This window comes from Temnothorax curvispinosus, unplaced genomic scaffold (genome assembly GCF_003070985.1).
Source record: "Temnothorax curvispinosus isolate PA1 unplaced genomic scaffold, ASM307098v1 QBEX01018442.1, whole genome shotgun sequence".
Taxonomy (NCBI): Eukaryota; Metazoa; Arthropoda; class Insecta; order Hymenoptera; family Formicidae; genus Temnothorax; species Temnothorax curvispinosus.
The window spans coordinates 460,994-482,485 of NW_020228222.1; the positions used below are offsets into that span (position 1 = coordinate 460,994).

Sequence of the window (21,492 nt, forward strand, 5' to 3'; positions counted from 1 at the left end):
GAAATCGGGCAATTTTTGTGGATTTATAGCAACACACATGTGTATGTGAAAAAATATATTTTGACTGAAAAGATACTGTCATTATAATATTAATAATTATACGCGAAATAAAGTATTCGTAAATATTTATCTGTTCTCTATTCATTATACCACTTGGAAACTATAAAACATACAGAAGCACTTTAGATCTAATTTAGTTCTAATTTAGTTATAACTTCTAATTTAGTTATAACTCGGAATATAACTGGGACAATGTTGAGGAGTTCTACAACTGTACATGCATATTATAAATGAAGAAAAAGTAGGTCTACAATCGGCGACGCGAGTAGCAAAAGAGTTAACAAGTAAAACGCTTAAAACATATGAATATTCAAGTAGGTTGATTAATGTTACCGTCGATAACCGCTGAGCGCATATATGTACTCAACGATGAAAGTGAGTAATCACTGACACTAAATCCGCGCACGGCTGACATTTCTTAAGTGATTATGAGCGGTAACCGTCCTGAGTAAAGCGTCGAAATATATCATCCTCCAAAGGAATCAACATTTGTAATTTTCGTAATTTCCTCGTAAACAGTTATACGCATTAACCCCGAGAAATGTACCAGTTAAATATAGTCACGCAATCAGTTTCAGACATGGATTTTACACGTACGTGTGCTCTCATGCATTCTTCAAGCCTCAAGCCGCAAAATTACAGCGTTGGCCGCTTTATTCTCGAACTTGTAACATGTAACTTGTACAGCTTAAATTGTAGTCGCGTAGAAAATTGCATACTGATATAAATAACTGATGTTATTACGCTGCTTATTCCACGTTTAAACAAGCAAAGCTAATTCTAGCGCTATAATTGTGTGAAAAATTGATGGCAACTTTCCGGCAATTTTTAAATACGTAAGATGAAAAATGGAGACACGAGAGATAAAATGACGAAAAGGCTGAAGGGTGGTGTACGCCGAGTGACAGTGGTGCGTGCGTGTGTGCGTTTCGCAAGGGGTCGCCTTTAATAATGTATCATAATATCACCTCGTTTCTCCCCGACTTCAGCGTATATACGCGACACGTTACGACCGTCTCACCCCGTATATTACGGTTTACACGTGCCTCCGTGCCGTTTTTTACGTGCCCGCGCGAATTACCGTCGTATACACGACGGGATCCCGGCTGTCGCACTTTTTCACGAGTCATGACTGTTTTTCGGCTATGACTGTAGCGCGAGGAATTAGATGCCCGACACTCTGTCGGGCTATCAAAGCACTCGAAACCGTGCGTGCCGTTACTTTCAAATTAGTAACGACTCAGCTTAGTAAAATCTATGAAGAAATTTAGTCATCCTAATGCATTACGTACGGCTCATGAATGCTTAATCTACGATGATGGACGGTATATAAAGAATGTAGTTTTACGGCTCATCTTCAAGGCTTCTTCATCGTTCGCGTGTCATTTATGCTCAGCTTAAAAAATCGACTGCTTTAGGTTTTATAGCTCTCCCCCGTTGCACCTTTTAAAGACAAAATCATTTTTTCAACGCGTATATCCTCGTTGCGTATCCCGTACGAATTAGATTTCTGGCGCAAAGTCGTCGTTAACATTTACCTAGCTAATATTTGTCTCGTTAACCGGCAGCGGCGCAGCGACGATAATGGTAATTGATAAGGGTAAAGCGTTCGCCCGGATTAACGCATTAAGCGCCACCGCTGTCGGCCGCGATATTCACGAGTATATACAGCTGGAATTTCGCTGCTCGGTAACATGTCGTTTGCATATAGTTTAAACTTGCTGATATGGGTCTGACTGATCTAATTCATTTCTTCAATAATATAAATTACAAGGATAAGCAAAAGTGCCTCTTGTCTCATTTTTCGAAAAACATTCTCAGAGGAATCACTTTGCGATTTGATTTAAGTCTTTCGAACTTTAAACGACTTTTATCTACAATTCGCATCAGATTTCAAAATATAGAATTTACAATTGTATATGTTGTGCATTTTAATATTTATATTTTTATGTATGTGCATATTCTCTGCATGATTCTTCAAGTATTTTTCATGTTACATGGCGCGTATTAAAATAATAAATAGAATTCTATATTAATTTCTTATACGGATAGCAGATAGTGAAACGGGCTTAAGGCGTAAACAATGTTGCGTATTTATGCTGCAAATCGATTTGTGATTTATAAGAGTTAAATCTACTTGGGATTAAATCTCACGTATAAATTCCTCCAAGGAAGGGACACGGACGAAATATTACCGGTCGTCGCTCGTTACATCGTCGTCGGTCCTCCGGGGACCGAGGTGACCCATATTCGCATCCGAATTCAACGTCTCTCGCTTCACTCGCGACGGCGCCACGCTGCCGTTTCAGAAAGTTCGACTTTAGAAGCCGAAATTCATTAAAATGCTAATGCGCGAACGAGAGAAACGAATTTCGCTCGGTAACCCCCGACCATCGAAAGGGACTTTTCCCGAGGGCACAAGGGACAAGAGGGAATAGGACCATCGCGTGGAGAGGGAGGGAGGGACAGGAGGGTAAGAACTGAGAGGTAGATAACCAAATTAGCCGATACTCTGATTTATTAGCGGCGTCCCTAAACTCTGACGGGTGGATCTCACTCGTTGCCAGCATCCTCGAATATTGAGTTATTCCGCACATTATAAATGTATGACACATAGCTAACTCATCACAGATTGACCCTCTCAGTTCCCGGACAGTGTCAATCGGTGACTGGAAGTAGTTCTCAAGTGTTAGCTACTTCAGTTTTAGTGAAGTTAGATGGCAATGTTATAACATCACGGCTGAGAGACTCAAGTATCTATCTTATCTGTGACAAAGTTGGATGAAGCAAAAAAATCTTTTCTGTTGCAGAGATCAGTTTGTTAATTTAAATTAACAAACAAGCGCATTACAAAATTTATAGTTAATTGCGTTTGCGTTAAAAATGGGTTTAAATCGTTTTATATATAATTGTTTTCTGTTGGAGACACATTTTTCATTAAAGACGCGAATGTAATCCCTTTACTCTTTTTACCGGAGAATGCTATGTATATAAAATGCCGGAAGCGTTTCGCAGAGCAGGCGACTGCAGGAAATTCCGCTGCGGTGGCAAAACTCGTCCACGCGGCGGCTCCTCTCGCATCGCGAAATTTATCGTTAGCGGCGATCGACGAAGGTAATAGCCCGTGAACTACCCAATTTCGTGTGACCTTCGATAGACGTTTCCATCCCCGTCGAGATGGCGCGGCCGAAAGGAGCGAAGGGAAAAGGAAGGCAGGCGGGTAAAGAGGGTGGCCCGCGCCATGGCATCCCTCGGGTTTCCGCCCCTCTGGCCACGGTAGTCGACAACCCCTACGGATAGATGGAATTGGATCGGAGGGGTAGAACCGCTCGTGGAAGAGGGTGGACAAGCTCACCCCCATTCTCAGCGCGGGCGGCGTGGGAGATATAAGCCTATGTGTTGCCCCGTACCTGCTCTCTCTCTCCCCAGAGGAATATGTTATTAGGCCTTCAGGATTATGTACTTCTCGATAGGAAGGAGCGTGATAGGCGCGAGAGTGAGCCAATGTGGAAGCGAGACACGCAGAAATCAACGAGGAATCGGAGGAACGAGAGGGAAGTCTTGTCGAAAGATAGCGCGGGATCGAAAAAGAGAAGAAGAGCGAAAGGAAGAGAGAGAGAAAGAGAGAGAAGGGGAAGGAGCAGCCATTTTAATGTCCTCCCCGACCTGAGAAGCTAAACCTGACGGGCTAAAATCCGATGATGCGATATACTTATGTATGCGAGGCGAATGTCGAGGAAGCGAAGAACGAAATTGCGTATTTCAGCATCGTTTGAAGAACTGCGCGGTTAGAAAAAGATATATACTTTATATAATATATTCTAGAAATTTTCTTTCAGAATGTCTCATCACAGGCAAAGTAATTGTAGCAAAGATCTCGATCATAATCTAGCGAAGCGTTCAAATAAAAGATGCGCAAGGTAAACATCGAGGCGATAGAAACGTAACACCGCTTGCAAAAATATATTTTTTAGTAAATCAGGATATTTTTGATATTAGATGATATTTGACTGTCGATCCTCAATTTTCCTTGCTTCGATCGTGGGTATAACTAAAACGTTACCCGAGGAAGATAAGACACGTGTCAGTGGACGACGAAGAAACGACGGTGAGCGCACGTGAATACACACGTGAATCACTCGGCGACGGAAAGGAAGAAGAGGAGGAAAAGGAGGAGAGAAGAACGATGGGCAGAGAAAGAGAGAGAGAGCCACGGATAAATGGCCGAGTAGGCAAACGAGGGACCGAGCGGCCGAAGCGGAGCGGGCAAGGCCAGTGACATGTCAAAGCGCGAACAGCTGTTGAGCTCGCCGGCGAGAGCGAGAGAAACTCGCTGCCGCACCGCGCGCGGAGCGGGAGAGTGCAGGCGAGGAACGAGAGGGTAAACGAGGGAAAAAGAGTTACGAGCCACGCGGCTCGAGGACGCACCCGCTCGATGTGCGTACAGTCGGCGTAGCTGGTTGTCTCTCCTCTCCCCGAAGCAACGAGTAATTTAAGAGCGTGTCGCGCGCTGTTGCAATGGCTTCTCGTTGTACCTTGTAGATGCACTTAGCACGAGCAGCGAGCACGGCACTCTAATTTAACGCATACACGCGTCCGCGAGATCAGGGTGGGGTTCCGATCCGCGGCTGTTTTATCGCTTTCGACATCGAATGATCAATTGGAAAATTAATCTGCTGTAAGTTGATAATTGCGCTGATGAATAGCGATTGTGTATCATGATTGATATTTCGTGCTTTATGTCTATTAAAAAGCATCGCCCTTGGTAATACTACGATGTCATGCATTATTTATGGTTTCGTTCGATGGCATCAGTAAAAAGTTTTACAATCAAAAAGTCGTAACTTTTTAAAGAAATTATTTTTATAATAATTCTTTCTTTCCGAAGGTACTTTGTTCAATAGTTATAATACAAAAATTAAGTATAAAACTATACGAATTGGAGTCACAGATCTTTTGGATCACTAATAATAAAATTGGAAAATATTTGTAACTAGCTGTTATTAATGTCCAAAAATGTAGTTAATACTCCTTATTGATGAGTTAAGCTCATTCTAATGATACTAAATTTGTACAGATAAAAGCCTCTTCTAATTTCATAAAATGTATTACTTTCTGTAAAGAAAAGTTATTAATCACTCTTTACAGTATCAATTTTAAACGCTTTATCCACGATAATCGCCACGAATAGAGATCCGATTTTGATCGTTGCGATTGCATCGCGTTCATACGTAATACCCGTCCTCCGTACAGTTACGTCGTATTTCGCACCGCTTGCAGAGTTATATTTATCTAATTTTCTAATACCGGAGCCCTCACGAAGAAGGCACGCTCTTTCTCAAAGCGTTTAGGAGCGCGCGGGGCGAGGGACGGCATCGAGAGTTTCCCAGTGTGTCACGCGTTTCTCTTCTGCGCGCCGACGCCTTCGACGAAGATCATGAAGACGAAGACGAAGACGACGACGGCGAAGAGGACCACGACGACCGACGGCCACTGCGTAGTTTCGCGACTGGAACGCGGCCGGTTCGCGTCGTTAGTCGCGCGGATACACGCACGCGTCCACGCGTCGGCGTGCAGGTGCAGCCTCTGCGCTCCGGGGAAATACGCGCATATACGCATGTTAGGTACTTTGAACCCCGGACCAGCGTCGTCTTTGTCACAAGCGACTGAGCCAGTGGTTTCTCCGCAGGGGGTAAGAGAGGATTTGACGCATAGCCCTCGCGCCTCGTTATAAATAGAGAGTGGATTTCACGCGCGAGGCGAATTCGGAAGCTCGCTCACGCCTAACATTACCATGCGTCTCATCAACCTCGTTTGTTCTAATATAACTTTTTGACACAAAAAGATATCTTATGCACTTCACATCACGCTATAAGCTGAACGAGATAAATCTCTCAGCATCAAAAAAGGGAGATAAACGAAGATTTCTCAAGCAGAGAAGATATAAAGAGATTATTTTGGCAGAATAGCATCAAATGTTCTTTTTAAGCAAATAGGGATTTAAGATATTAAAGATAAAATTTTAACTTTAGAAAAATGAAGGATTAAATATACAATAGTTTCACATAATTTATGTATAGTAAGGTCTAATTCGATAAGTCATAGAATTCTGACTTTTTAATAATTTATTTTAATAAATTATATTATTAAAAATCCAGCCTATAATAAGTCAGAATTCCATGATCCATCGAATTAAGAATTAATACACCTTACTGTAAAAATTTAATGTATCACATAGACATAATTCATAAAATTAAACGACTAACATAATAATATGAATCTTCTATTTTTACTTTCTATTTATTCTATTGCACACACATTAAATCACTTCACTTTTAATAATTATATAACAGCATGTTCGAATAAAATTTAAAAATATATATGAGACAAACCCTCGACCAACGAGCTCATTTCGAGCGATCATCAAGAGTGTAAATTCAACTTTTCGGTAGCACGAGAACGACACATGGACGCTAAAGGCGCTTGTCGTTAAACGCGGGCGCGCAATAAGATAAATTAATCAGCCGTCGCCCGGCAGCCAGCATATTTCTTTTCAGCCGTCCACCGAGGAACGCGCAAAGGCGCCAGCCGCCGAGACACGACTTGGCGATGTTTCCCTGCCCCATATCACGCCTGTGTTTTCGTAACCCGGAATCTCGCGCGGGTCATCGGTTTTGGTTTAGTGTCGTCTCGCGACGACGACGACGGCGGCGGCGAAGAGAGAAGCCGTATGTTCAGCCGCTGAAAAACGGCACGAAACACATGCTGCCGCTTCTCCAACGCTCCCTTCCTACTCCTTCCATGCCATCGGTATTATACGAGCTCGTGGGCGGTGGCAGAATTTTTCTTATGGGATAAACGCACGAACGATCGCGGAATTTTTCTTATTCGTTTCTCTTTCTTGCTCTGACTTATTCTTCCAAAGGTACACACACATACTTCTCGAAAACATTTCGACTTAAAAGTGTCGACGATATTTTCGCGATCGTATTCGCGAAGGTTCTTAGTACCAATTACACGGAGACATTTGTCCAATGGATATACCTCTACTGAAAACATCCTCTGAATGTGCTGCATGGAACACAGCCAGATCGACACTTAACAGCTATCACGCGCTTCGAAAATGTACGAACAGCACTTGCGGAATACTTGATGCGTGCTGCGAGAGTCGGAAGGTACCGGTCGGCAGATGCGAGAGTGAATTTCGAGAAGTCGTAAATCGTGTATTGTTCAGGTTTTCTGTATCTGGGTTTGTCATCGACCGATCGACAATAGGCAGATAGAGCGACACGGTGCAATGCGGGAATTTCTCGTTAGGGACTCGAGCATCGCGATCAACATGGGCCCGATCGTGCTTAATCGTCGTCTCGCTGAAATTCGTTTCTCGTGGTACTCGAAAATCGAGTGGCGGCGCAAACGAACAGCGGGAAACGCTCGCGCTCGTAGGAGGTCGATCGATCTCTCGCGCGTGCATTCGAACGTTTAATCGGCACGCAGCATTGTGCGCGCACAATCGGCCGTGGTGCTGCGTTCTCGAGAGCCGCGCGCGCAATGAAAAAGCCCTCGACTATCGGTCCCGATTATCTTTCCTGTCCATCTAATGTCTTTCTCCTCGTGTCCCGCTCACAATACGGTCGTTAAACAGAATGAAATAGCGCGAGCGTGCATGTTTTTTTTCTTCGAAAAAACTTCATTCTCTCATCGATATGTGCGCTGAATGCACGACGCCGTATTATGTTTCTGAATAAACGCGTCTATAACTTGCGTCGCAAAAATATTTAATTAGTTTCCTATTTTAAAGCTTGAGTGTAAGCCGCCGTAGATTTCCGTAAAAAATATTATCCACTTGGATCTCTCAAGTTCTATCCACTCAAACGATGAGTATATAGCACCAGACATCCAAGATGGAAATCGGCGACGACAGGTTACTTGCGTTAGAGACGTCATAAATAATACCGCGTGATATGGGACAACACACATACACACACGCACAACACGGTGTCGGAATACATTAAAAGAGGAAAAGTCGAAGGAGCATATTAAGCGCGAAGAATGGCGAAGTTGGCATTGTCTCTTTTAAACTTTGGCGATCGATCTTCACGTCAACCCGAAGGGTTCCACGCACCTTTTTCAACCCTTCGGGAATCGGGGCTCGTCTTGAAAGAATGCTATTAACCGGCGTTAAGTTCGTTCGAGCAGTTCTTTCGACGCGATCGACCAGCTGACCTCGAGCTGTCAAGTGCTCGCGCGACAGGCACCCTAATTGTTTCTAATTAGCGACCCGGTCATTAATATAATCGTCTTAATAACTCGCGCATAATAATTATCTTCGACTGCCGAACCCATTAATCTTGAAGACGACGCGCGACGTCGCGGTAGGTTCGAGTCGTCAGGCAGAATTTCTAAAACGAGCAAGTCGACCGTCGCCTAGCAGCCGCGTTGCCATCTCTGTTAATGTCACTAATAATGTGTCATCCGAATAGCCGGACGGAATCCCTCCGGCCTTATCTATACCACGCGCATATTCTCGTTATCGAATAATCACGCGCAATTCGCGGCTTCGGCAGTACGTAGTAATAAATACATTGCAGCCGTGCAAAGGCTTAACGAGGCTCGCATCGCGTGTTTCGAAATTACCGAGCTAAAGACTCGTAACGATTATGCGATAAGAAATGTAGTTAGAGCAAATTTATGGCGGCACGCAGAAAATACATAATTACGTAAAATAGAATCTCCATTGCACGTCAAGATGATCGGTGAGTTCTGGCTGGTTTCACTAATGACAATGACTGTTTTTATTACGTCACGCATGTTTCAGTTCACAGAGCGGATAGTTAAAAAATAAAATTCTGCGATACATATCGCTAATTAAAGTGACACATATGACCGCTATATATAATCGAGATATAATTTGACAATGTGCTAATTGTGCGATTACTCTCTCTTACGCGGTATATATTTTTCATTTAAGAATACTTCTCGAAACTAACTGCATAGTTGGTTCTCTCTCGAGCTGTAAAAGAGGGCCGACAGGTAGAAAACCGCTCGAGAGATCTAGACCAAAAATCATCGAGGATCTTTTTTCAAGGAAACGGACGGTCCCTGCTCGTTGAGCCACGACAATGAGGTTTCCTCGCGCGCTTCATGCCGGGACGTGATTTTCTGCGTTTCTTGTAGCCGGTTTACCCCGCATTCGTTCGACCGACCGGTCATGGCCCTCCCCCACGGACGTGAGATCCGAATGAATAACTTGAATGGCATCCTATGTCGGAAGGACTGGCTCTTTCTTTCGGTCCTCGATCCTTTTCACCAAGGCATCCTACGGAGAACCGAGCATGGAAAGAAAGAAGAAAAGAGAGAGAGAGAGAGAGAGAGGAAGAAAGAAAGAGAGAAAAAAAGACAGAGAGAGAGAGAGAGAAAGAGGTGCCTTGAATGGCCCATCTCAAGGGTCTTGAGTTTCAATGCATCGTCCGATCTTGCGGCAGAAACGAACGGGTACAAGCTGAAGAACGACGAAAGGAGGGAAGAAAGCAATAAAAAATCAAGCGAAAGAGATCTGAGACTGACAGGCCCGTCGGGGATTCGTCAACCGAGATATGATTCCGTCCGCTCGCCAATTTCGATGCGCGGTAACGCGTCACCTCGAAAAGTTCCGCACATGCTCGGCATGTGAAAAAAAAATCTAACCCACATTCCACTCGAGTTCTCTGCTTGACAAAATTTTCTCTCTATTTCTCCGCTATTCCATATTTAACTTGATTTATTTTAAAAAGGTGCAAACTATATTTCAAAAATTTCGTCGGAATAAATATGCCACGTGAGAGAAGAAGTGCTGATCCTAGATTAAATTAATGTAGAATATTATGTAAAATTATTACCTTCAATAAAGAATATTCATATTTTCAAACGTTGGAAATAATAATATTGTGTATTGGAAATAATAAATGTATATGTATAATGTAAAATATTACATGAAATATTATTCTTTCAGGGAATCGATATTTCATATCGTATATCGTTAATGACGGCAAAAGGACGGTTTAATTATCTGCAATACGTTTTCCACGATTCGAGGAGACCTTTCTAATGGGGCGTACCCATGACGTCGTTGCAAGCCACGTTTTCGAGGCGATGGCGCATTTAGCCTCGCGAGAGAAGCAAAAAGACCATGCGTTTACATACACGCGCACATACATATGACCGTCCAACAAGCTTAGGGAACGTACGGTTATGGGTTTACGCAGCATATACGACACAACGGCGATAGACGTAATTTTCATCGTCGGCTCATCACGGTAATGGGAGAAACTACATAAGGCCGGGTGAGAAGAAAAAAGGCAAAAAGGCAGAAGGAAAACGTCGGAAAGCGCGGGGATTCTGCGGAAAGGGAAGAGCGAACGAGGGCTCCGAAACAACACAAGGCAGGCCACGTGGCCATTCTGCCCCTTCTCGGTCTCTTCTCCTTTTCCTTCCTCTCGCGATCTCCCATTCTCCCTCTCACCAGCACAAACGTCGGACCACGCACACGAAGATAAGAAGCCATGCGTCAGTGAGGAAACACATGAGTCCCTGTCATCTGGCCAGCAAGTGGTCGAGACGCGACTCTAGAAGAGTTTACTAGGCGACCCGCGCGTACGTCATAAGCGAGAGAGTTGTTTTTGGAACACGACTCGACCAGGCGCACGGTACCGCGCGCACAGCCTCCAGAGAGTTCCGTGAGTTGAATTTTTCCGAGTTGCCGAGAAGTGGATACTTGGAGAGAAGCGATTGCGCGGATGGTCCCTCGGGAAACGAACATTCTTTCCATTTTTTTCTCCCTCCGAACTGGAACGCCACGATGCTACTCGCGTTCGCATTTTCTAGGCCCATTTAACTAAGGGAACGTGTTATTGCTCCTACTTTCCTGGTCGACATAAGAGATCATTTGTAATATTTATTTATATAATCTGTATCCTACTCAATCTCTGTTTGGGAGAAATCGTCGAGATGATGACCGACGAATAATTTCAAGAAGGCTTGAGGAAAAGTCGGCGGGATTTTCATCAAGGAACTCTCATTTAAGAGAAAGTGCGTGCGATTTCTGGGACACTGTGCCCATCATCATTTTTCATGCATTCGATGTCCGTATTGCACCTTTCGCAGGACGCGACGCCACGTGTTAAGAAATATATTATTAGCATTTCGTTGACCGCCGTGTTACGTGCATGTGGATGCACGTGCGTGTGAGCGATACACACATGTGGAGCACAAGCGGGTACGGTGGATATTAGTCAGCCAGCGAAGACGGGGGCGAGCGCCCAGTGGAACGGAGAAAGGGGGCAAGGGGCAAAGGAAGATGGAGATTGTAGAGAAAGAGAGAGAGAGAGAGAGAGAGAGAGAGAGAACGAAAGAGACCGTACAACTCCACGCGAGAGATGGCAGCTTCATAATTGCTTTTAGCTGCGTAGTATGTGCCACTGTCAGCTGTTCCCTTATTACGATGATACACTCCCGCCCGCGTCTTCCTCTCTCGCTGTGTTATATGTGCCATTCCGTCTTCGTCGCCATGATAAACCTGTGCACGAACCCGCCGCTTCCGGAGGTGGGGGGGAGGATACAATGCATACGAATCCGCAAACATCATCACCAGAGACGGAGAGACTATCGACAAACACGCCGGAGGCCCCGGGGGAATCGGGCACGCACTACATCTATTAGGGGGACAAGTTTTTTTTCCGGTAAATAAATCCTGGTGGCAATGTGTCGTTTCGAGTAAGACTGCGTTATTTTTCCTCCCCGTGTACCGTTGACTGGCTGAATAATGAAATAGTGGGCTATCTCAACAGTTTAGATCTACGGATACGGTTTGAAGGCAAAAGTAACAGTTTCTATTTTCGGTCCCAAGTGAATTAGAGGCTCATTATAATATAGACTACTGAATTATTTCAAATCAATAATTAACAACTTCACACACTTCAACTTTTTTACAAGGTTGTCGTTAAAACGCCAGTAAATCTTATTACCATCTAATTAGATGGTACCAAGTGAATTAGAGGCTCATTATAATATAGACTACTAAATTACTTCAAATCAAAATAATGAACAACTTCACGCACTTCCACTTTTTTACAAGGTTGTCATTAAAACGCCAGTAAATCTCATTACCATCTAATTAGATGGTACCGTATTATAACACAGAATAAATTAGATTATCTATAACTTTCAAATAAAAAACGTGTTTTTTATCTGTTTCCTGGTTATAATTAAAAATTAATAAACCCTCCGTAGCAGAACATAATAATCATCACAATAGTGTGATATCTCTACAGAAAGATATATTTTCCATAAATATATTTTCCCTCCCGAAAAAGCAATATCTCATCCACTCGAACCCATCTTTTGCTATTGGGTTCGATAGATTCCTTTATCGAGAAAATAATTGACTGATTAAGGTTCTATATAATAAGAAACTGCCCAGAAATGATGAATCAATACAGTTTTTGACATAATAGGTGTCGCATAAAGATCATTAGAACAAACGAGATGGGAAAGAAACTACTACTATATTAGTACTATTATTGATAACAATAAGTTGACTAATTTATTAAACAATTTTAATATTATATTAATCTCAGCAAATAATATTAATTTTTCAGATTAAATGCGAATTGTTTTTTTCTACATTTCCACATTTTTTTCTATATCAATAGGGAAAAAAAAATGAAATTTCCTTGTTATTTTGGCTCTTAGCAGATATCACGTATTTTTTCTGCCTTCAGGCGAGATCGCTAACAACATCATGTGCCCTTTGACACGTGCATTATGTTTCTCCGAGTCCGAAAAAAATTGAAGTAGGGATCGAGTCCGAAAAGACGACCCTCGGTCACCCTTTAATCTTCGTTAAAACGAGCTACACGATCATCCCTCCATCTAAACTGAGAACCCGCGAGAAGCTTGATTAATCGTCCGGCTAATTGAGGAATAAGTAGTTTTGCATTCGTCGCTTGCACGATGCCTAAACCTTGGCTCATTTTGCGGGGAATAATCGCGGGGGCGTGAACAAGGCTCGAGAACCGTGATAATAAGAAAATGAAGAACGTGCTTAATGATCTTAACGATGCCGCTTTGGCACGAACGGAGTTTCCCATGAAGGACGAAAGGTGTCGGTTGACGCGACACGTGTGCTCACCGACGTCGCCACGTGGCGACCCTCGAAGGGATGCTAATACACGTGACCTCGTCATTGTATCGGCACTGGAGCGAAAGGTCGACGTGATTTCAAGGGTGGTCTCGTCAGCGGTCTCGAAATTCGTATCCAAAGAATATCCGTCAAAAAGTATATCTAATTTACAAAAAGATATTCATTTTAGAACAATTGTAAAAGTCTAACGTAACAATATTCTAATCTTAACCCTTAAATGCCACCCGGGGTCCAGAGGACCCCAGACCCTTTACAATTATATATTTTCAAATGTTTCCGCCAAAAATGGAGCTCATGCTCCCTCTGATGATAATTGAGTGATTGAACTACCAGTGTGTACACTTAGCAGTACTCAGTTTACTTAATTTTTTATACTATGTTGAAATTGAAATTTTAACAATATAAACATTTTATTCTCTTTTCTAGACCTTGAACAACATTGAAAAAAATTTTCATAACTAAAGATAAAAAAATCAATGAGTAAGGAGACATTTTTCATGCTGTGGTCTTTCAGACCCCTCATGTCATTTACGAGATTCTTGAGAGGTGTGGCATTTAAGGGTTAATTTAATTAACGATTTATTACTGTCCATAAAAAATTCTGTAATACATATCATATAGTTGAAATTATCCCAGCTAATGTTAATTGACTCAATTAACGGTTCTCACAAACTAACAGTTGTATTAAAATAATTCAATATTGTAATCTTATGTTACACTCTCATAAGTACAATCGTATTACATTTATGTTACTCAATACGAATAAATTCATTATAAACAATCTATTTTTATAAATTTTGATAAATATATCATTACACAAAACAGTATAAAATTTTCCAATTAATTTATCTAACATAATCTGTTCCGAATATAATAAATTCCAGAATGTTATCATATAAATACAGACGAGCATTTATCGCGAGTGCATTCTCGTTAATTTCTCTCAGCGCGTTACGAGATTCGAGGTAGCATTTAATATTCCAGCGAACCAGTTCGACCGTCGCGACATGGCCGATAAGTCGGCGGGTTAAAAAATTTGTCAAGCGTCGATCACGATCGAGGGGCGTACAAAACGCGACGATTCGTGTAGTCATGTCGAGGCATTTTTATACCGAGGACACGATCTTTACGTGGCGCGCCCATACGTCGCCTTTACGCGTCGAGACTCTCAGGCCCCGCGAGATAAATCGCTATATGTACGAACGATCGTTGAATAATAGTCAGTCCGATTCAATCTGTCACTCGTTAACCACCTCCTAACTATGATAAATGAGTACCTCGAAACGGTACAACGTGCAACGATACACATAGTCCCGGTATCTTCTTTGCATATCTGCCCATCGATCCGTCCATCCGATCGCCACGATCTAGCCGATCGTTACTGGCGCGCTGATCGATGTAAAACAGACAACGAACGCTTAATAATGCCCGCCTTTTTGTATCACTTTAATGCCTTGAAGTATAGATCAATGCACATTTGGGCAAGCAAAATTCGAAAAAAGTTCAAGAGCTCGGATTTATATTTCTAATGACCGTAATAAAACTGCAATTTAATTTAAAAGACTAAACGAGAGAAATACATGTCAAGAAAAGCGCAAGTGTCAAGAAGTATCGAAAAGAATGTCGGTTGTATGTTAAATGAGATATTCTAATGATTTAGATTTTCTACTCGACTGTACGCTATCAACTTTACTTCTTCATGCTTGACTGAAATACAAGTATTATTTCTGAAACAACTGTTACTCCGATGAGGACGGAATATGAGTTTAATTATCGGAACGAGAATTTTAATGGATCGCTTATACGTGTTCAAATATTACGTAAATATTTGTAGCTTCAAAGACTTCAGATTCTAGCGAAATTGGATTCAATCAGATTCAAGAGATTCAATATTAATCTTCTCGACTTTACACACTGGAAGTTAATAAAATGTTGATATTTGCAAAGATCTTATTATAGATAATCCGAGATAGCGTGAGATCTCCGCGAGCTGAAATTCAAGATTGATACTCACATATTCGCTACTGCTACACTCTTGAGTGCTGCAAAGATAACCGTATTAGCGAAGATTTTTCACGAACGTTCACTGATCCGTATCGCGACTGGAAACGGATACCTACTTCGTGCCTCGGCCGGCCGAGGATCGCCGCATCTTCTTCGTTTCAAAATCCACTCTCGGATTTATAACTCACACTATATTCGAGCGCGCGGAATCGCGACGCGAACCATGGAGAATTACATCCCTCGGCAATAACGACGCGAGGGGGCCCCGATTTACGGATAGCGAAATATCAAGAGCCCAGGCGTGTTCGCGCCGGGGCCGCGCTTGATTTATTCCCGGTAACCTTATAAATCATCGGCTCATCGCAATCGGCATCGAGTCATCTCCTTCGCTGGCCCGCGTATCCTTCGTTTTCGTGTTTTGCACCGCCCGACGCGCGCCTTTCTCTCAACGCGAACCAAATGTCAGAGGCCCCGCTCCGCAAAGACGCGATTTGACAGGCAAAGTTTTGATGAATTAGGGTGAACTATGCATTTAGTGTAAGTAATCTTTGGCGTGAATAGCCGATGTTTTGTTGCAAATAATATTTAAACGCGAGATCTCATATCCCGTATAGAACGATAATCGTACAAAGTAACATACTCATCATGTTTTTGCAAAACGAGGATATTATGTTACTTCTTGTTCTTGTTTATAATATAATTATAAATTGAAGCATTTATTGGAATTAGTAATTGATGATTTTGTCATCTTCAAAAAAATTTATTTCCATTATTAATTTTTAATAAATCACGTTAGAAAATTAAAACTTGATGTTATGACTTGAAAAGGTGTGACAAGAAGCTCGTCTTGATTTTACAAAGAATTGAATTATCCAACAACATTCCTTGAACCAGCTATTCACATTTGTCCTATCGTCAGAATCTCTGTCAGCGAGACGTGTTGATCCTCGAAGATGCCAATCAGTTTCGTAGACTAACACCGATAGATCACCGGAGCGACACGTTGGTCATTCTAGTTCCGTGACAGTTAACGCGAAGAAGACCCTCTCTCGCCAGGTTGCGCCGTGAAAGGACATATACTTATCTACGAGGCACATCGCATTAGGTAGCCTCGAGGGATTCGTCCTCGAGCATGTGAGATATCCCGACCTCTCGACTATCCTTCTTTGCTTAGAGATGAATAAAATTGCCCTTTAAAGCAAATTCACCGGGAGCGGGGCGGCGCCGCCGCGCCGCGCATTCGTCACAACCCTTGTCAGCCCTTTCAGATCCACCCTTATCGAAGTGGAACAACGTTCGATAACCGAATACGTTTGAACCGAAACGCGTCTACCGTATCCCCGAGTTCTGAGATTTCCATAGAGGGATCGCACCGTGACGACGGTTCTCAATCTTTAAAGGACATTTCATATATATCTCCTTATATTTCTCATTGTAGCAAATAAAGTCCACAACAATCTATAACAAACTCCAATTTTAATGTTCGTGCATCTTATGGTTCGTTAATTTATTATTGTCATTAATATTAAATGGCCTTGAACTCCGTTGGCTTTTACTCCTATTCCCTGAATTTACGTTTCAGTCATTTATTGTGAAACTTATGTTAGTTTCTATAAGCGAATGAAAATAACGCCTTTAATCCCTCACGTTGTTCTGGTTAGATTTGTGATCTCCCTTTCACGCAAATCGAGGAACAGAGACGTTTGACGTGGTCGGTACAAGCAAAATGTCCGTGTTTTTCTCCAAGAGAACATCGTTCTGCCACCGGTAGCGGCAAGACCACGCGCGCATCGCGAAGGGCCTTAGCATACAATGGCGAGAGAAGGAGACCCGCCGCGTTGGTAAAGAGCACACGGCAGTAACTTTACTCGCCCGTATACAACCCAACACCGAAATATAATATACACGCGATACATAATGCAAAAGGTGAGCGCGCGCGTACAACGATCCGTTACGCAGATATAGATGGATAGATAAATCAATTTATTACGCTGTGAGATATCTCCTTACGATCGCGCGCAGTAAATCGCGTAAATATGTAGAATGTTAAGTAGCATAAGCAGCGCGAGAAACATTGCAATCGATAATCGTGCGTAACGTGAGATTAGCTGTCCAATCGGAAAATACGCACGATAATCTCTCGCGCATTGAGGAATTTCTTTTTCCTCAAAGTGCAACGTGAAATAACCCTGTGTGATTCTGCGAAGCAATTGATATTATATACTTCTAAAGTTTCAATCCCGGAACGTGAGTAAATTTTATTCATCTGCTATACATCGCTGATTTCATCGAACAGTTATTACTGTTTCCAAAGAGTACATTAACATTTAAATTACTGAAACTCGTAACATTTTTTTTAAAGCGATGTAAACGAACTTTAAGAACTGACGAAACTTTACGATTGACCTATGTAAAATCAAGATGGTCGTTCGCTCTTCCACGTAGTTACCTGAAGACGGAAGATGCAAACGAGACACCGAACGCGCGACGGAGAGTCTTACGATCGCTTACAGGGTATCTCTCGCGAGTATAGTATATCTTCGATAAACGCATAATTAGCAGAATTTTATAATCGCGCGTAAAGTCACGGTATCCGTTTCGCGTCGGCTTCGGGAGGTAAATTATTCCCAGGCAGCGACATAAATGCGGCCGTTCAGACTCCGCGTTCGCGGAGCGTATCGCGCCGCGAATAAGGCAACGAAGAGAACCGCGGGGTGTCGAAAGTCCAGCTATATCCTCGCGAACGTTCGTTTCTGCACGCTCCCGCTATCTGATTGCAGGCTGGTTTCGCGGCGGAAGCCGTTCTCCCGGCTTCTTCTTCTTCGACGCTGAAACGGGCGAACGGGGAAGATACGTGCCTCCGAGACGAGTTATCATCGAGATTTATGCCCGGCCCCGTCGAGCTTTGCGTTTACCCGCCCCGGTGTCTAATGAAGCGATCGCTACACTCGCCCCGGTTCGCAGGCTTCCGAGCTCGTGCGTTTATAACGTGGCTTCAATTAACAAAACAGACAAACCGCGCGCTATCTCTGATATTGATCTTTATGAGATAACTGTATCTATGTAAATTATTATAAGAGAGACTGCTAGCCTAAAGCTGGGACAACTGTGCGGAAAAATTTATTCATAATTATTATTCCAAGGAGATCTAAAAATGATTGTCATAAGTAAATTGATTTATCATAAAAATTCTGATTTCTAACTATACAGAAACTGCTAACTGTAATATTTGAAGTGCAGCTTGTGGATTAAGTTCGTGCCTTTATCAACCTTAATTTATTATAAAAGTTCTCCCATTCTTAATTACACGCAAAAGCTGTGCTTCTGATTGACATTCAAAGTTTAACCTGTTAATTAAGAGGGCTTCTTTATATTAACTCGCTTTATACTTTTTTATCTTGGGCAAGTTCGTCGGGTTCTTTGCACCGAGCTTCGTTGAGAGCTATTCACGTCTATTTCTGTCAGTAACAGCGAGATTTTCTCACCATTTTCTTCGGCGACGAGGACCGCGCAAGGACGGATCTCATCGCTCGACAGATCTTGAAAGCTCGCTCGATTTTACGTTCTAACGACCACGTGTTACGCGCTTCCCGACATAGAACGATATACAACCACACGTTAAAATAGAACCCCGCGGTTTCTCTGATGCGTGATTACAAAACGCTGGGTTATCGAAAGAAACAACCATTTTGAATTCTAATTCTAGGAAGAATTAAATTCTAAGAAGAATCTTTACTATACGCTTTTCGCGCTTTTGTAAGAAATAAACCTTCTCTTTGTAACATAACACAGTGCAATGCAACTTTACAAGATAGAAGTAAAGTGAAAATTATTCATTCAACAATTCATTATTATCTAAATTTTTACTTGCGAGTTAACTTAGTGAATTTGCAAGACTGTCATTCGCGGGATGTATCTTTGAATATCCGAATGAAAACGTAGCTCGTCAGTATTCGATCGACTTGCGGATGGAATGTCGAGAATACCTGCTAAGAACTCGCGGATAGGCGGAATACAGAAAAGAACGGCGAGAAGAAGCGCGGAGGAGATGCGGCGGCGAGGCGAGGCCGTCATTGCCGATGCATGGGTTGCGCTGCGATCGCCTCCCATAACGCATCAATCTCGCGCCGGAGATCCCTCGGGAGCCCGAGCACGACGCCCTGTCCGAAGATCCGCCGCGCTCATCCGTCACGGCCGGCACTCCCGAATACACACGTACGCGATGCTTATACGGACAGAGGGAAAAAGAGAGAAAGGCAGGGAGAGGTAACACTGGGGCGACGATCGTGCGTGCCCACGTACGTGCGTGCGAGATTCGTATTATTCGCCACGATACCTGTATTACGAGAGGGAAGCAATGTACACACGCCGATATCGTGTGACACCGTATACAGAGAGTGGATCGACAAAAGACCTCCTGTTCTTCTATGTTGTTTGGGTGTCATTGGGGGAGAAATGCGGCGGGCTAATAAGAGCCCTAAGGGTAATGAGTAATATAGGGCTGGTATTTTTCATTGTCGTAGCTGAAAGCGTGTCAATGTAGATTTTCGAAATTTTTTTTATAATTAAGCAGCTAAGTAGCTATCGAATATACTGTGCAATTTTGTTGTATTTGTTACTCGTAGATTCTGATTCGTTTCTGCTAATATGCTGAAAATTATTTACTAAATATTAGTACCTACTAAAAAAAGTACATATAAAAAGGAAATTTAAATATGCAATTTTGCATCTATTTCTATCATCTATTTTCTGCGATGTTACAGATCTTTCATAAATTCGCGCAACGTTTCTCAGGCAGACAGATGCAATTAAATTATTTCGTCGAGAAGAAAATAATATCGAATAAACTTAAACTTTAAATGTAAACAATACGCTATTTCTCGACTGGCATAATTCTCTTTATCATTATCTTTCGCCAAATTATATTTATTAAACGCATCTACAGTTGTGAGACTCTGTGAAGGCAATTGCATGACGATGGACAACTCATTATTGGAAACTCATTATTTTATTTGCCAGACTTTTGTGCCTGTTTATTTCTGTACTTTCTAGATTATATACATATAAGAAACAATAAAAACATTAGGAATTTTTATATAATTACAATTAAAGATTTGGAATGACAATTGTTAAATCGACAATTTTGAAACATTAATAATCGGACATTGAATAATCAAGCAATATTGGATGATTTTAGAGTATTCTTGATGAAAAAAAAGAAAACGAATCCTATATCTGATTATATTGTGAATCGATTTATGAAAATCACTTTAATAGATTGCAAATAATTCAGTTAAAAGAAAAGAAACCTTCCCATTACACGTATTTCCTTCGCTCCATTCGTCCGTTGTTCTGTCTTACTATTTCTCGACGCGGACAGCGATTACGAATTCTTACGCCGGGCAAACTTACGACAATGTCGCGTACGGACGACTCGATCTACCTCCGATCTCGGATTTTTCTTCAATTAGGGAAAGGATCGGCTCCTCTCTCGAGAGACTTCTGCAAGACGAGTATCGCGCGTACGAAGCGAAACCATTAACGAGATTTTAACATCCGTTAAGAGTACACGAAGGATATAGTCAGGGCCGGCTTTTTACTCTTCCCCTTTCCAAGCGAATACATTTTTGTGACCACCAGTCTCTACAATACATTTTTACTCGCTTAATGTCTCTTATCTTTATCTTTGCTTTATTATTAATCAATACTATTAATTACGAAATTACTCGATTTAAGCTAGACTCTAGAGTATTAAACGAGCTGCAATTCGATTTCACAAAGTCAATTTTGTCTCGTCATTTCCTTCATCTATTATTCATATTATAATTAAATACAATGGTAAAGCATTTTATTAAAAAGAAAATTGTTATTAATAATGGATCAATGGTCCACAGATCTAGTTACAACTCTCGGAAGTGCAACCGAAGCGTCGTCGTTTTGCTGATTTTCAAAGCCGGCCCTGTATATCGTCGCTGCCGGACTGCGTGTTGGCCGATTCGTCGATCCATCCTTTCCTTTCCAGAAATATACGTATCGCGATTATCCGGTGCTCGAACACTGTTTCTCTCTTTCTCTCTCCTATGAGCGGCGATGCATCGACTCCGCCTTGCTCGCGTACGTTCTTTGCATACTTGCGAAACGCGCTGTTATCACGTTTGTTTTAATAACTCCGTCCATGCATTCGATTCGTCGATGTTTCCGACTGCGAGGCGAGAGCACCGTCGGGAAAAAAAAAACGGTCCCTGGGT

General features: G+C 42.2%; 1 protein-coding gene across 1 annotated transcript in view; it reads left to right on the forward strand.

Moving 5' to 3' along the window:
* Window positions 1–21,492, forward strand: part of LOC112468405 (MAP/microtubule affinity-regulating kinase 3-like) — a 205,761-nt gene that overhangs the window by 130,969 nt on the left and 53,300 nt on the right. The window contains exon 3 of the mRNA XM_025037558.1: window positions 5,405–5,752. Within this exon, the coding sequence (XP_024893326.1) occupies window positions 5,405–5,752 (348 nt within the window). The remainder of the gene's footprint in view (window positions 1–5,404; window positions 5,753–21,492) is intronic.